Below are 17,859 nucleotides of genomic sequence, written 5' to 3' on the forward strand. Positions count from 1 at the left end.
TTGATTTTCAGGAGAAAGTAATATAGTACTTTTCTCTACGATCACAGGAATCAGTATCTTAGCCACAAGGAAGAGTTTTAATTTTTGATACTCATGAGACAGTCCATGTTTCACTGAAGACAATAACGTCAACAAAATATTCTCAATAAGACCGACTAGACAAGAAAAAAATAAAGATAAAAGAAATAAATATTTCTTTTCATTTAATTTTTTAGAAAGTGTTAATCCTGAGGAGCCTACTTCACCAATAAATTTCTAAGTTGATATAGAGCTTAAGAATTTAAAAAAAAAATCAGACACCAACTTTTTTTTACTGCTATTGTCTCCATTTTTTTCTTAAAAGGGAAGAAACCTGGAGTTAAATACTGAAAATTTTGCTGAAAGATATTACTACGGCACATTAGGTAGATTCTTGGGAACTCTCATATTTCGTCTTTACCGAAATATTTGCTATACTAAAAAAACCCATAATATGCTCAAGTCTCTAAGAGTATCATCACTATATCCTTACCAGCATTCAGCCAAGATAAGGATTTATTTTTTCTGGTTTTTGGAAGATGGAAGATAACATATACAAGAAAAAAAACTCACTGTATAAATCACTTTGAATTTTTATATCTTGTATGCTGTTCTTCCCTCCAAAACACACCTATAACACATTCTGTTTTTAGTAAATCATTCATTCCATGCCAGAGTGAGTAACCACTGCTTGGCTCTTCACACATTTTGCTTCTAGAAATGTTAACAGACAACTTAACGAGTTAAGAACATCAATTAAAATTTACATACTTTGATGCTGCACTGGACTTTATTACTGGTTCTAAATCCCAACTGCAATTAATTTTAAGAAATATCAAGTGAACTCGTATGTTCTTGAGGATTTCTAGATTCCTGAATCAGCCTGTTTACTCTTTCTTCTTCCTTGGTCTTAGGCTGTACTAAGAGCTGCCAGGTAGTTGTATTTTGACAGCTAAGTTGTTCTTCAATTGTATAAAATACCTTGAATTACAAATTTGTCCCAAAGTGAAATATCAATGTTTTTAAAAGTGTAATATGTTGACTATGATCCTGAAAATAATACATTATTCACTCTTGCATGAACTACCAGAAACATTGCTATATTAAATACTGACCTGTAAGTTTATACAGTGTAAAAGCTATTTCATAGCAGAAGTCACAAAATTAGGTGCTATAGTAACAACAGTGAAATGCTGAATAAGTGACCAGTAAAACTTTCAATACATAAACACTTAGCTACTGTACCTCAAGGATAGGGCTCCAAGTGAGAACTGATGAGCTCATGAATACCATCCCATTCCTTGATACTGTTGCTGGAGAAGCATTATCAATACTATGAGGTTCAAAGACTATTTTGCAATTTGGTGCCATAGGTATCCGGTCTCCATTTGCTAGCGTTAGAGTTCTGTTATCATCCAGGACAGAATTAAGGTTCTCAATCCAAATAGCATCAACAGGACCATCAAGAACTATCCAGATGTGGTCACCTACAATCCAAAATAACAGATAAAAATGCCTACGGAGGAAGTTCTAGTTTCTTTCAAGGATCAGTTTCTTCTCTCTGCAAACAACTTTTGAACTAATTCTGAATTCACACACACAGCTAGAATCTCAGCATTTAAAACAATCACAATTTCCATCACTCAATTTCAATTAAGTACTTCATTTCATCACCTACTGATAATAACAATCCATTGCTCAGTATATAAAGTGTCATCAGCACAAGTCATGTTTGTAACAGTCTGAAACAGTTTTATGGATTCAGTCTTCAACGCAGTAATAAATTAGGTTTATTTCAACTTACATAAAACATAAAGGCAGAAAATACAGATCTATTTAAAACCACCACTGGTTTTCAAAAAGTTTGTGTAAATGTAGTGAGATTAAATGAAAGGAACATTTGAAAAAACACTTTCTCAAATAGCATGCGCACTTTCATAAGCAAAAGAGGTCCAAGAGCGGAAGATTCTTGTTTGTCCTCCTGCTTGTAAACTTGACCCAGCTCCCTTTGTAGTTCTTCCAGCTCTTTCCATCTAGTAACAGAAGTGTATCTTAAAGCCTGCTCTCTGTTTCCTAGGAGGGACTGGGTCTGTCCTGCTCACCTCACCTGGGAATTGAGCAAGAGGCCCTGGCTGGAAAGGGATTCTCCCTTGGCTTCTGGCTCCCTATCCCTAAGGGATTAGCCAGCTCTGCTGTGGATTCAGTCAGAGATGGTCCCACTCTCATCTGCCTTCAGAGTGAGTCCTTAGTACCCAGGCCTAGGTTGCTTGGTGCATTGTTAGGTATGAACCACAAGGTTCTGGACAAGTAACACTCTCACCTCTGACACAAATCTACAGCGTACACATCTCAGGCATGAGATGGTCTGGAGTTCACTTCATGAAGACACGTTACAGAAGGGTTGCAAACAGTGAACCTGAGAAAGCCATGTGAGTGTGCTAATTTGTATTTCATGTTGAGGAAAAAAACAGAAAAATCACCAGTTGATGCTATGCTACGTTCTCAAGGGTGCTACACATCTATATTTGAAACAAAACCAAAAAAACTAAACCCAAAAGTGTTTTCTGTTTGTATCCTTAAACACTAAGAATTTTTGCATTAAAATTGACAGTGCAACAAATGTTAGGAGTATCTCTTTTTCTTTCTTCCTTAAGGCCATAATGATAGGGTCACATAATAATATTCAGACAAAACAAGGAAGAATCCATGTAACATCACACCACCAAGACCTCTCCTTTAGTTAATATAGCAGTCTAAGTATATATATGCCAGCATGTTTTCAGGCAGGAATTGGTTGCCTAAATAGAATTATCTAGTGCCATTTGAGATGGACTATGGTACATGCAGGGCTATCAGGTATGACATAAAGGAGATTCACACCCTTCTACGCAGCTGGAGGCCAGGTAGAAACCCTGACAGCACCAGAATTTTTTATCGTATACCAGCATTTGGGGAACTGACTCTTCCTTCCACTTTTCTTAGATATAAGGGCCTATCTTTTGAGAGAGAGGGATAAGCAAATGCAGTGAAACAGTATTTGCTACACCACACAGTTTTAACACAAAGTGTTTAGAACAGAGACTATACAATTGACAGAAGTTCTTGCAGCAATATTCCAAATGCTTCCATGCAAGCTAAAAAAAACCAAAACAAGTCTGCTAATGTGCTTTAGAGAGATGCCCTGCAGCTTGTTTTGTTTTGGAGAAAATTGTTTTCCATTATACCTTTCTTGGCTTTTAAAGTTTTTCTCCAGAGTGTTGAAAATATTCCATCTGTCCAATCATTTGTTGCCACATCGAGACGACCGAACATTTGTGGAGCAGTTATAGCTTTAGGATTCATTCTCATTTCACGATGTGGATGTCCACAATCTATGAAGACAGATCATCAGTTAGTTTTGGTATTTCTTTTCAACAGTCAGAGAACTTTGACAAATTCAAAATCAATACACTCAAATGTATGGTTTAATACGCATCCAACATTATAAGAAGTTGTGGTATTTACTTGGAAAACTTACCTCTTCCTATATATCAATATTTGTTAACTGGAGCCATCAAAATTTGAAGTAGAACAAAGTTCTGAAACTTTTGAAAGTACAATTCACATTTCACAGATTCAACGGGAACAAAAGAGCAGAAAGATGAAATTTATTCATTGTTTAGTTTAATATTTTGAAGGCTTATCAAACAATAGGGCTCTATGTACCTTTTTAAAACCCAATGACTAAAATTCGGACAGATGCTCCACATGATTGATAGTTTTTTGTTTTTCCCCACTGTGCACTTGCACACACCTTAGAATAGATGAAGTATATGATATTGGCATATTCCTGTGAAGTCTCTTAGGCAGCTAAATTGTATCTAGCCATACCATGATCCTATAAACTTTATATTTTCGTCCTTAGCAACAGCTTAAAATCTCCTATGACAGACATCTTTAGAAAAGCCAATATTAAAACTTAATGAAGAGCCAGCAAAAAGATGTTGAAAGAGTGAGCTAAAAAATGGCTTATCTTAAAATCTTAATTACAATCAGAGTTCACTAACATGTAAGACAGAAGCCTGGCAAATCACAGTTTTACGTTTCCTGACGTTATGCCAGAAAATGAGCTTGAAAAAAGTGTTGCAGTGGCTTTATCTTGGTTGTAGCTCACATCTCAGTGCCATAGAAATATAGGAAAATAGTGTAAAGCAACTATCTCTTCCTTCTGCTTTTTCCTAAATGGAACAGTCATTTACACTGCAATGTAGACCTTACAGTTTTTCTTAAGCACACAAAGGTGCTGCATGATAAGAGACAGGCTGAACCACTTTCTACAGAAACTATCCACTTCTGGGAAATTGTATAAGCAGCCTACTGAAGCCTATCAAATGGGGTAACACATTTTTTTCTCCCCCAGCTATGAAGTTTTAGTTTAATAAGATCAAACAGAAGTTCTTCCACTAATAGTTTTGTTTAGAAATACAGAGGACAAAACCACACACTCCTCAATTGTCCAGACAGGACACAAAATGAATACCCTTGAACACTTTGTCACCACCTAAACTAGGAACCATCTCCTAGGAGCAACAAATGATAGAAGTAGTTATTTTATACTGCAGATAAAGACCCTGCCTCCTGAGTTGCGTTCCAGAAAAACTAAGTATTTATGATTAGGGGAAGGTTTCAACATTACCTCAGCCAAACCTGGGAGATGCTTGTCCAAGCTGCCTACCCAGACAGTACTCCTCTTGCAATGTTTCTAGAATAAGAACTTCTGATTTAAATATCGTAATATGGAAAATAGGATACACACTGTATTATATGACTTTGAGTGTCATTTTTAGGCTTTGAAAAGATACTACCACAATAATTAGTATCACAACACACAAACTGATTCTTCCAATAATTTATTCGCACAGTGAAGTAACTGAAGCATTCTATGAAGAAACAATGTGTTTTAAAGTTTACAATATAACAGTTTAATAACAGTTTACGATATAAATACTCATATACCTGTCATGGCTTTCATCAAAGTGTGGATGCAAACAGTTTTTCCTGCACCACTAGGTCCTAGGGTCATCAATCCATGCCTTACTTGTTGGGTTTCAAAAAGTTGGATAACTTTCAGTTTCCAAGGAGGATGACAAACAAGTCCAGCTTCCTCCACCTATAGATAGAGACAGAAATCCAAATTACTACTATATTAGTGCACAAAATATTTTGATGCTTTAAAAAAACAAAAAAAAAAAAAAAAACAAACCTATCTTCAGCAGAAGACTGCACTCTTTGTAAAGGTTTTTTGTACATAAAAAAAATTCTGGAAAAAGAAGGGATATTTGGTATTCAAATATGTATTCAGAAAAATCAAAGAAGATAAACCAAAATTTTTTTTCTTCTTAGGGTTAAAACATCATTTTAAGGTAAAGCTAAGAATTTTAGAAACACCCTTGCTAGCAATGTCTTTCATAGCCACACAGCATTTTCACTTGCCTCAGAACAGTTGCCTTTTTATGATGATGATGACTTGTATCTCTAAATGCTTACAATAGCCACAAGTTTTTCTGTCAAACATTTTAAATATTTCTCAGTGTACAGAGAGACATTTGAGTAACTTCTTAATATCATCCTTCTAAGAAAAGACATGATGTTTTAGAATTAAATATCATATGATTGTTTACTACTTCTTACTAGTTCCAAGCTTAAAGAAGTTATCTCACTATAATGGTATTGCTGTTTCTAGTGAAAGTGACTCAGGTGAAAATGAACAAGAAAGTTTTTAGCCAATAGAGAAAAGCTAGAACTATTCCTTAAGGATTCATAGCACACTATATGTTTTTGACAGTCAAAAATAATTCTAAAAACTCAAGATCATGTTAAAAAAGTGAAGCTTTCAAAATAACAATTATATTTTACTCCAAATATCATTTCTGTTTTTAAATTATGTTCCACAAAAAAAAATCTCAGAAAACACCTTCAGTAAAAAGAGGACTAACTTTTACTGAAAAGATAAAACTCTGCTTTTACAATTACTGTCATGCAGTCATTTAGAACCATGGAACTGGCACTACCATTTGCTATATTACTCGCTTATCAAAGCTCATGTCAGTTCAACTTATTTATCTCATTCTGCAAGGAAGCCAAGAACAGAAGGCAACACGAGATGAATTCATCAACAGCAACCATGAAGTATACACTGCCACCAACTCGTCATCGCCATGAAGAACACCACTGTTGAAGCAATGGAGTTTGCAAAGCACGAGACCATCAGATGCACCATTTTCATGGATGCTCAATAAAATCCTGTTATCATTCCGATCTTAACAGCTCTCATAGTTGATACAAACCAGTTCAAGCTGCCTTTCTTTCCAATATGGAATATAGCCTTCTGACTTGTTTCCAGAGTCCACATATATACAGTAATATATCCAACATCTAATGACGCACCAGCGGACTGGATTTGAGCTGATTTCTTCCTCCCCATAAAACAAGATGGTCATGTTAGCTATTCCTTCTCCCTACTCCAACGTCATCAGTGGAGCATTATATTTTCTTCACAATTTCTAACACTCATGGATTCTGTAATAATCTTGTGTCCTGGTTTCAGCCGGGATAGAGTTAAATTTCTTTGTAATAGCTAGCATGGGACTATGTTTTGGGTTTGTGCCGGGAACAGCGGTGATAATACAGAGATGTTTTAGTTGTTGCTAAGTAGTGCTTACACTGGTCAAGAACTTTTTCAGCTCCCCAGGCTCTGCTGGGTGCACAAGAAAGTGGGAGGGGACACAGCTGGGACAGCTGGCCCCAACTGACCAAAGGGATATTCCATACCATATGACATCATGCTCAGTATATAAAGCTGGGGGAAGAAGGAGGAAGGGGGGGGATGTTGGAGTTATGGCGTTTTCCAAGTAACCATTCCATTACGCTTGATGGAGCCCTGCTTTCCTGGAGACAGCCGAACACCTGCCTGCCCATGGGAAGGAGTGAATGAATTCCTTGTTTTACTTTGCTTCCACGCGCAGCTTTTGCTTCACCTATTAAACTGTCTTTATCTCAACCCACGAGTTTCCTCACTTTTACTCTTCCGATTCTCTCCCCCATCCCACCAGGGGGGTGTGAGTGAGTGGCTGCGTGGTGCTTGGTTGCTGACTGGGTTTAAACCATGACAGTAGGTTTAGTCGACTAGATATTTCCCTTACTGTAAAAGAAGTATGTTTACAAGAAGACTTGGTTTGTTCTCAAAAGATCCTCTGTTAACCGTTGTACATACGTACTGGGTCTGGTTGGGATGGAGATAATTTTCTTCATAGTAACCCATATGGTGCCATGTTTTAGATTTGTAATCAGTGTTGATAATACACCAGTGTTTTGGCTGTTGCTGAACTGTTTCTCACACTGCCCCATCAGCAAGTAGGCTTGGAATGGCCAAGAGGCTGTGAGGGAACACAGCTGGGACACCTGACTCTGACCGACCAAAGGGATATTCCATACCATATAACCTCATGCTCAGCAATAAAACTGGGGGGAAACTTGTCAGAAGTAGCCATTGCTCAGAGACTGGACGGGCATCAGCCTGACAGTGGTGAGTGATCGCTTCTGCATCGATTGTTTGGGGGTTTTTTTCAACATTTATTAAACTGTCTCAATCTAGACCCATGAGACTTTTTTCCTCTCTTTTCCCCTTCCAAATCTCTCCCCCAACCTGCTGGGGGAAAGCGAGCAAGCGACTGGGTGTTAGCTTAGCTACCACCTGGGGTCAACCTGCCACAACATATAAACACAGAAAAACACTTTAATTCAAGTAACAACTATTTCTTCATTATGACGTTTTCCCAGTAATTCCTGTCTCCCTTCCCCAACAAAAATATTCCTCTTGACGTGGATTCTGTCCTAACCTACCTGTTTTCATTGTACTGAGTCATTATAGCTCTGAAAACACAGCAAAGTTGCATTCAATAAAATCTCGATTTGCTTCCAAGACAAACAAGAGGGCCTACCACTTCCGGCTTCTCCAGATTTTAAGTTTTAGCAATATGAGGAAAAATATGCCAAAATAAGGTAACAAAATTTCCAAACACTGATAACACTAAAAAAGTACCTTAAGATTCCCAGACCCAAACTTTGGATAAATTTTGGTTTACATAAGACAATCACAGTGCCTAAAGCTCTTTGTGTTTCCAACACTGCTTCAGTATGGGCTGACATTACACCCTACTTACAAGCAAGTGATAATTGTTTGTTGTTAAAAGGGTTGACACTTCCTATGTCCAGCTTCACAGATCAGCAACAGTAGAGCTATGAAAACCATGAAACCATTAAAACCTCTTTTTAATTTATTAGGAAATGACAATTTAAAGCATTCAAGTCCTTTATACTTTCTCCTAATAAAAGCTGAATTTCTGAGTCATTTTTTAAAGCCAGCTGTGTAAACTACAGAAAGCGAAACAGTTTTATAAACATTAGCTGATGATTCAACTCTTCCTTGTTAGGAAAGCCCAAAGTAGACCTCCTTACTTGTATCTAATCATATTAAATATAAGTAAATGAAAGTCATGTACTCAAATTCTCCTAAAATGCACTTTTGATTTTCAATTTTTTCATGGTGGGGTTTTTGGACAGGTTTTTTGAGTATTTTTCTCTGTTTACCTATTAGATAATTATCTGAGGAATTACTTATATTCTGGAGGAAAGTTTAATAGAGATGCTCATTTTAGTGTGCATACTTCATAAACCTTCTATATCCCATTGATGTTCTTAAGTTGGCCCTGTTGAAATACCCCAGAAGATCTAATGGGAGATGAAATAGAGGAAATATCATTTTAGGTAAATCTTGTCTCAAGCTCATGTTCTGATTGTTAGTCTTCATACAAATATTAAATCCTGGGTCACATAAGGCAAGCGTATATACATGCATTTTTCAAACTGGTCACCACAAATGACTCAAGAAAACTGCAGGACACCACAATCACAATTCAGTGACACCATTAAGAATAAGGTTAATAATAATATGTCGATCGTAAAGATTTATGGAAAATCTTACTCTCCCTCTAAATAGTAAAACATATTATTACCAGCTGGGTAGATTCAACACCAATAATTTTTTTAAGTTTCACATCGTGATAGTTACACCACAGCAGCACAGATCAAGAGAAACATTACCTGTTTGTCAATGGCGGCTTCCAGTTCAGGATAGCCTACTTTATCAAGCTGGATGTCTGGAAACAGATCTTCAATTAGACTCAGGAACAAGGGTTCGTCTTCATCAATCTAGTGAAAATCAGGGGGGGAAACCCACAGATTAACACCTATTTTATTTATTCTAACATCTTAAAAAAAGCAATCCCTAAGCCTCAGGGAGTTAACAAAATACTTGAAAATATAAGGAACCATCTATAGTAACCCTCTAGGTGCTAAACACTCTAGCAGTACACAGCAGATGTAGATCATGTGATGGTTCCAATAATCGAATTTATTGAAAAAAAACCACTAACATAGAGACTGAATTTATTAAAGTAGATTTTAGCAATAACATTTATATGAATAGTAAATTACTTGTCTAAGGTATAAAAAAGATAATAAAGGACATGAAGTATCACAGCAACAGAACAGGTTCTGAGAGCTATTTAAGACAGAGGAGATGGTACTCGTCACTACAAATAACATTATTTCAAAAGAGTGACTAAATACTTTAGGCCAAAGGTTCTAAAGAGGTTACTACATAGACTTCTATTTTGTCACACTTCTATAGATAGCAGGAGAAATGTGTAAAAATATTCTGAACAATTCAAGGTGGTGTAGTTTAATCCAGGTAGTCAGCCAGGCACCACACAGCCCCTAGCTAATTCCCTCCCCAGCCCTATACAATGTACCATGAAGAAAATCAATCCTATCCTAGCCAAAACCAGAACCCAAGACTATCCAGAGAATGGAACATTTCCAAGCTAGCTTCAGTGTAAAAGCCGCATCCAATCTTCTAGTGATTACCTTAACAAATTTAACTTGTATTTCAAAATAAAACACATAGCTCCAAAGTGCAGTTTAAATAATTCACCAGGCCCTCAGAACTTACCAGTTTAGACAGGTTCATGTCCCGCAGCACACGCATGACAATGGTAGATTCAGTATCTGTGGGATTTGCTCTTTTTGCTGCTCCTAATGTACGCAGCACTGACAATATATTCCGCAAGCCAAAATCATAATGCACCTAAAAGATATGCAAAGTTTGGGAAAATTTCCCCCCGTTAACAGGGATGAAACAATTCTTATTTATCATTTAAGATATGGATATGTATTAGAAGTGGTACATGTAGCACAAATTAGTCCTAACATCCAACAACTAGTCTTTGGCTGTATGACTATGGGCGACTTCATTCCCCACCTCTGCTACCATCTACTAAACTAAATTGTGACAGAAAAAAGAGATGTAATCAAAACTAATCTTTGAACCAAGATAAGGTTCCCAAGGACTATTAAGAAATAAACTAGCAGTATTATTCTGAATTCTCTGTGGACTTTGGAAACTGACTTTATTTGAGAAACATCGAAAGCACAAGCAGCACAAACCAAATGCCTCTCAATCCACTCTGTAAGACCAACTAATATATACGCTCTTTATGTGCTTTAATCATCACCATTCATTAAAGTTAAATCTCAATAATAAGCAGTTTTCTGAATGATAGTCCCATTCTTGTATAGGTAACCTGTAGCAGGAGTTACTCCTCCAGGACAGCAGAGGGTTGCACTACTAAACTGCAATTGTCATTTAGCTTACATGAGGTGTAAGCATTAGTGAACATGAACTCTTCCATTTTTTTCACACAGATACTAATGACTTGTGACATCATACATAGTTTTTCCCTAAGATCATTTTTCCTCATATGAAAATAATTACCTGCTTTGACAGTTGTTCTTCACACAGCTTGTACAGTGTAAAGAACTTCCTTGCCAATACAACATTAGCAATGAAACCACAACTAGCCAGTTTGACACGAATTATGATTTGACGATCAGGAACCATCATAGCCACTGAACGGAAGTTGATCTTCAGGTTTTCAGGAAGTTCTTGCCTTCCAGCATATCCTGGATTCTGGAAAGAAGAACAGGTTTTGAAGTGGACTGCACCTTGCACAAACAGAAGAATCAGCAAAGGAACATGTAATCTGGTTAGACAAAAATAGCATTTTGGCTTTAAATCACATGCAAAAAATGAATTGCCATGCAGATTTACCACCATATCTCTACAGCATTTTAGCCTCTCTTACATCCATGAGGTATGAAAAATGTTCCACCTAAACTCTTCAAACCTCTATTTGTTTTATAGATCCTGGTTTTATTGCCCACTTCTACCTATATCTTTATGGCCATTTTTTTTCTGTACTTGTAGCAAAAAGCATACTTTGGGAACCAGAATGTAGCATGCAGAAGTAATCTGACATCCAGATAACAACTTGTATTTGTAATGCTGGCTGCATTTGTTAATTGTATGAGCTTGATGTCATTGAAACAAGACCCTGTAAACTGTCTTTGTAGTAATGCTCAATGTTCTCAAACTGTCAGTGAATTCTAAGAGCTGAGTGACGTAACAGTTAGCAACTACATGTAGCATACAAGGCTAGAAACGATTACTGAATAATCATCACTAGCATACTGGAAACCTACCAAATACCTACCATAGTAAGAAAGATGCCAAATTCTGGGTTCATTTCCACATTATCTCCATCAGTAAAAATAAAGCATTTTTTACGTTCCTTCTTACACGTCAACACAATTGCAATTTGCTGGGCAGCTACTGATAGTACTGGTAAATCAATACGATTGAATTCATCAAAGCAACCCCAGGAGCCAGACTGAGCAAGACCTTCAAAGAGAAAAGAAACTAAGCATCTGACCACTATGTGGTTAACCCTTTTTTGGTGCAATTCATAAGCCAAAAATCAGGTTAATCTACCTTGGGGGGGTGGGGGAGAGTGGGGGGGTAGGGGGAAGAAAAGAAAGTTTCTTTTGGACAGTTGGGAAAGGGACAAGGAAAGGAGTTTAATACTGCTTCAAGCAAGAATGAACAAAGTTCCATAAGTCCTCAAGCTAGTCTAGGATACTACATCCTTAGATTTCTGCTCCTTGTCTCAGTATCTTCAATGTTTTCTTGTTCCTCCCTACTCCCCGAAAAGTCCCTGCAATAAGTCTATGAAAATGTGATGGGTTGTCAATAGTTTATTGCACAGATTGAAATGAACAATAAAGTTGCTTCCACCTGGACAGAAGTTAGGGGTCCATCTCCTTGAACACCAACAGGCTTGGGGCCCTGACTACTTCCTTGGAGAGCTTGTTCCAGGACTTGAACATACTCTCAGTGAAGAACGTTTTCCTAATATCCAATCTGAACTTCACCTGACGCAGCTTTAAGCCATTCCCTCATGTCCTGCCACCAGACACCACAGAGAAGAGATCAGCACCTCCCTCTCCACTCCCCCTCACGAAGAAGTTGTAGACAGCAATGAGGGCATCCCTCAGTCTCCTTTTCTCTAAGCTGAACAAACCTAGTATACTCAGCCATTCCTCGTAAGTCATACCCTCTAGTTCTTTCCCCATCTTTGTTGCTCTCCTTTGGACAAATGCTAATATTTTTTTACGCTTATTACATTGTTGACCCCAAAACTGCACACAGTACTTGAGGTGAGGCCATTCCAATGCTGAGTATGGTGGGACAGTCACTTCTTTTGACCATTTACTTATACTGCGGTTAATGCACCCCAAGATACAGCTCACCCTTTTGGCCAACATTTACATCTTACCTTTGAAAATCCTCCCAAGGCCTCGGAAATCCATCTGGTCTGAACAGTTGAAAACCACTACGTACTTTCCAAGGCACCGTCCCATGTCTTTGATGGTTTCAGTTTTTCCAGTTCCTGCAGGTCCCACAGGTGCTCCACCCATGTTCATGCCTAAAGCTTGAGCCAAAGTGATGTAACATCTAAAAAGCAATAGGCTATCGTCACTTAATGGGCTGCAGTGCATAGTTTTCTGTATACTGCCAGAGGAACTTACTCAAGTGTGTTACATGGAAACCGCTGAAATGACATGCCTCTAATTACAATGTAAACCAGTAAGAAGGAAAACCCTTCACTCAGCCTCTGATGCAGGTAATAAGGTTTGTCTCCTCATACATAAAGTGCAAGAACAGATAATCCTCAATAATCAACAACATAAAAGATCACAAGAAGGGAAGAAAACAGATAGAGAGATGCTGCCTAATCTGTTTGGTTAGCTTAGTTCCTGAATTACTTTACTTGAAGTAGTTCTGAACCACATTATACTGTGGAGTACAATAATGAAAGCTTTCCTTTCTCATCCACCTGTAAAATTTGATCATACAGTGCACCCTATTTTCATAAATGAAACTTTTATGCATAATGCAGTAAAACACCAGCTAACAATTTTATCTATAGAGAAGCTTTAGAATTTGCTGTATGGAATAGGTTAAAAAAATAACCCAACAAAACACCAAACCAACAAAACCATTGTTCTTATTTGGCCAATGATAGCTTATAAAGCATTCTTTGTATTGTTCCAGCTAGGCAGGTAGGCCTTTCTGTTAATAGGACTGCAATTCTTTCAACATCCTTCTAGATCAAAGATGTCCAATCTGTTGCAGTTGAATAAAATTTTTTATTTTCCTGTCTATTCTTCCTTAGCTGTTTTCGTTAGCTTGCCTGTAAACACTTACTTTTGTCCTGTATCTCTCTCTATATATTGTGGCTGTTGGATGTACCCAATCCTCAGGTATACTAGCCTCACATACATGAGAATCAGAGTCCCATACATCATATATGTGGGGATCACACAAGCATGTGGCAGAAAATAAGTTGGAAGTCATTCATACTGTAAGGCACAGAAACAAAAATATTCACATATTCCATGCAAAATTATTGACCTTGATAAGACTGTTAAGGATAAACTCTGCAGAGTTCTATTTTCCATCCAATAGGAATGACTAAATTGCTGTTGTAAAAGCCTAGGGTTGGTGCCAAATGATAAAGGAATAAAATCAGTCTTTCTCACCTGTCTGTAAGAGGCGTTATGACAAGCCTGTCAGTACAGCCCAAGAATTCATTCTGGTATGTGAAACCCACATCAGTGATCTTAATTATCATTTTATCAGAGTCTTCATTAAAATAAAATCTACACTGTTTCAGCCACTCAAAGTCTGTAGGGCTCTTGACATGCATGCAACACTAAGAAAAGAGGGGGAAAAAAGGCTGTGGTATTCGTGGTTAGCATTTATAATATCTCATCTAATTAGTAACGCAAAGCAGCACTGCAATCACAACGAAAGGCATAAAGAACAACTAGTAACACAAGAATAGCGGAGACCCCATCTTGATTTTTACCACAAAAAATTGCTAATGTGTTATTGCTGTCCCTGAAACCCATACTAAGGCAAAGGAACTTCAGGCTTTAGATGAGTGTGTCAGAACTAAATACAAATCAACAGTCTATAAGCCTCAAAAGTCATTAAGTTCAGTTAACATTAAGACTGCCATTTCTTTCACTCTTCTCTACCACATGAGCACATAACATGATATTTATTTTTAAAAAAAGTCATGAAAATTGTATGAAGCCACATGCAAATTGGAAAGAAGGTATTTCAACACAGTGTCATGGTGCAGACATTAGTTAAGAAATTCAACAGAGTTGAGAGTAATTCAAAGTTGACCAACTGAATATTAAAACAGGATTAAAAAAGATGCCCTGCAGGTTGTATCTAAAAATTATACTTCACATAAGATGCTTGTAACTAGAAGCAACTGGTTCTGCAATGAAAAGATAGGTGCCTGCCTACCAGCAGTTGGTTAAAACTCAGTAATTGTTTTCTCAGACAGCTTAATTTTGGAGTCAGGTCCAGAGATTCCTATAGGCAAAAGGGTATGCCAGCTTTTAAGTTCGATTGTTTAAGCAGTAAATGCTTTCATTTTCTGAATTTTAGTATCCTGTGGCAGCATGAGAAGGTGTGAAGTGAATAAATAAGTCCCTAAGTAATAATTAGGTATGCTATTGAAACTAGAACAGAGGAGATAGCAGCTTCAACCAACTTCAAACTTTTTCCTGCACTGTAAGTCTACATTCATTCTACTTACTCCTCAAGACTTACAATGTAGTCCCAAGAAAGGACAATTACTTGCAACACAACATATGAGGAAAAAGAAGTCCCAGCCAACCATGCAACAGAGGCATCTAACTTAAGATGGGCCAACACAAAGCATTATAAAATTCTGCTCTTGCTTGTGGGGAAAAAAAAGACACTGAACTACTTAAAGGGAAACTAAGACATGGACTGAAGCAACATCAGCATTTTTATAACACTCCAGGTCACATAATCATTACAGTCCTGAAATTAAATGTTTAGCTTAAGAGGCAGGAGCTCATAGGTATAGTAATATTTTCTTCTTATCCTTTCACATTGTTTTACATGGAAACACCCTCTAACTAATTTTAAATTTTTCAGTACTTACCAGACCATCAAAAATGTCCTTCTGATGCACATGAACAGTGATTAACGTCTCGTATTTAACTCGTTCCACTGGGCTAAGGTCTTTGGTTGTCATATTTATCAGCATGTTTAGAAGATCCAAGAAAAACTGGTTCGTCTTTCGCATAATTTTTTTATCATACCTGGCATTAGTCAAAGCTTCTTCTGAGTCTCTTGTCCAAATCATTTGGATCCCCAACAACCCAACCTTAGAAAACATAAACGTATATGCTTCATAATCTTTTCTCTTTCACCTAAAATGTACACTCACAGACACAGATAAGCTAAAGAAATGGTTCTGGTCCTATTTGTACAAAATTATTTTTTCATGCATCCTTACAGAGATCGTTCAACCCATGTATTTCTTTTGTGTCCCAGCTCCATTCATAAACAGAGTTAAGTCCACACTTCAGCCTTGTAGATATTGCCCACTGCTCAATATAAGGTACAGCATATACATAAATACTTTATATAATTCATTTACTTTATAGATATAATTAATAACTAATCAGTTAATGCTTCAATTTAAAATCTTTTTTCAATACCTCAAAAACTCTTGTCATGGTTTTAGTTGGGATAGAGTTAATTCTCTTCACTGCAGCTGGCATGGTGCTGTGCTTTGGACTTAGTATATCGCACCAACTGAGACTCTCTGATCCCCATCCATGAGCTCATTCACCAACTGAAGAGCCAAGGAGTCATCAGTAGGACCCGCTCACCCTTTAACAGTCCCATATGGCCAGTGCGGAAGTCTAACGGAGAGTGGAGGCTAACAGTAGACTATTGTGGCCTGAATGCAGTCACTCCACCTTTGAGTGCTGCCGTGCCAGACACGCTAGAACTTCAATATGAACTGGAGTCCAAGGCAGCCAAGTGGTATGCCACAACTGATATCGCTAATGCATTCTTCTCAATCCCTCTGGCAGCAGAGTGCAGGCCACAGTTTGCTTTCACATGGAGGGGCGTCCAGTACACCTGGAGTCGACTGCCCCAGGGGTGGAAACACAGTCCTACCATTTGCCATGGACTGAGTCAGACTGTGCTGGAACAGGGAGAAGCTCCAGAACACCTTCAATATGTTGATGACATCATTGTGTGGGGCAATACAGCAGAAGTGGTTTTTGAGAAAGAAAATAGTCCAAATCCTTCTGAAAGCTGGTTTTCCCATAAAACAAAGTAAGGTGAAGGGACCCGCACAAGAGATCTAGTTCTTAGGAATCAAACGGCAAGACAGATGATGTCAGATCCCCACGGATGCAATCAACAAAATAGCAGCCATGTCTCCACCAACTAGCAAAAAGGAAATACAAGCTTTCTTGGGCGTTGTGGGTTTTTGGAGAATGCATATTCCACACTACAGTCTGATCATAAGCCCTGTCAAGTGACCCGGAAGAAGAATGATTTCAAAATGGGACCCTGAGCAACAACAAGTCCTTGAACAGGTTAAACAGGAGATAGTTCATGCAGTAGCTCTTGGGCCAGTCCAAGCAGGACAAGATGTAAAGACTGTGCTCTGCACTGCAGCTGGGGAGAATGGCCCTACCTGGAGCCTCTGGCAGAAAGCACATGGGGAGACCCAAGGTCGAACCCTAGGGTTTGGAGTCGGGGATACAGAATACAGAAGCCCGCTATACTCCAACTGAAAAAGAGATATTGGCAGCACACGAAGGGGTCTAAGCTGCTTCAGAAGTGGTTGGTACTGAGGCACAGCTGCTCCTGGCACCCCGACTGCCAGTGCTGGGCTGGATGTTCAAAGGAAACATCCCTTCTACACACCATGCAACTGATGCTACGTGGAGTAAATGGGTTGCACTGATCACCCAACGGGCTCGAGTAGGAAACCCCAGTCACCCAGGAATCTACACTGAGAGCAATGGGGGGTGGAACATTTAAACACTGGGATACACATTTAGCAAAAGCCACCTGGATAGTCAACACAAGGGGATCTGCCAATCGAGCTGGTCCTGCCCAGTCAGAAATCTTACGTACTGTGGAAGGGGATAGAGTCCTGTAGTGCACATAAAAAATATGCTGGGGAAAAGAGTCTGGGTTATTTCTGCCTCAGGCAAAGGCAAACCCATTTATGGGACTGCTTTTGCTCAGGGACCTGGGTGCACTTGGTAGGTGATGAGGGAGGATGGAGGAGTCTGGTGTGTACCTCAAGGGGATTTGATTTTGAGTGAAAACATTCAATTAACTGAATGGTATGCTGTTAATTGCTATATAATATTGTATGTCAGCACTACTATGGTTGCTACATGCGATATCAATGGTATCATGGTGGGAATCTCCCAAATTAATAAAAAATGAACTTTCATTGAACCAAGCAAAGT

General features: G+C 38.2%; 1 protein-coding gene across 1 annotated transcript in view; it reads right to left on the reverse strand.

Moving 5' to 3' along the window:
* The window catches only part of DNAH5 (dynein axonemal heavy chain 5), a 158,219-nt gene that overhangs the window by 60,069 nt on the left and 80,291 nt on the right, over positions 1-17,859 (reverse strand). The window contains exons 34-43 of the mRNA XM_064443395.1: positions 15,510-15,734; positions 14,059-14,231; positions 12,792-12,970; positions 11,670-11,857; positions 10,892-11,086; positions 10,070-10,204; positions 9,160-9,267; positions 5,014-5,167; positions 3,243-3,389; positions 1,264-1,505 (exon numbers count right to left, since the gene is read on the reverse strand). Coding sequence (XP_064299465.1) covers positions 1,264-1,505; positions 3,243-3,389; positions 5,014-5,167; positions 9,160-9,267; positions 10,070-10,204; positions 10,892-11,086; positions 11,670-11,857; positions 12,792-12,970; positions 14,059-14,231; positions 15,510-15,734 — 1,746 coding nt within the window. The remainder of the gene's footprint in view (positions 1-1,263; positions 1,506-3,242; positions 3,390-5,013; positions 5,168-9,159; positions 9,268-10,069; positions 10,205-10,891; positions 11,087-11,669; positions 11,858-12,791; positions 12,971-14,058; positions 14,232-15,509; positions 15,735-17,859) is intronic.

The sequence above is a fragment of the Phalacrocorax carbo genome, chromosome 2, assembly GCF_963921805.1.
Source record: "Phalacrocorax carbo chromosome 2, bPhaCar2.1, whole genome shotgun sequence".
NCBI lineage: Eukaryota > Metazoa > Chordata > Aves > Suliformes > Phalacrocoracidae > Phalacrocorax > Phalacrocorax carbo.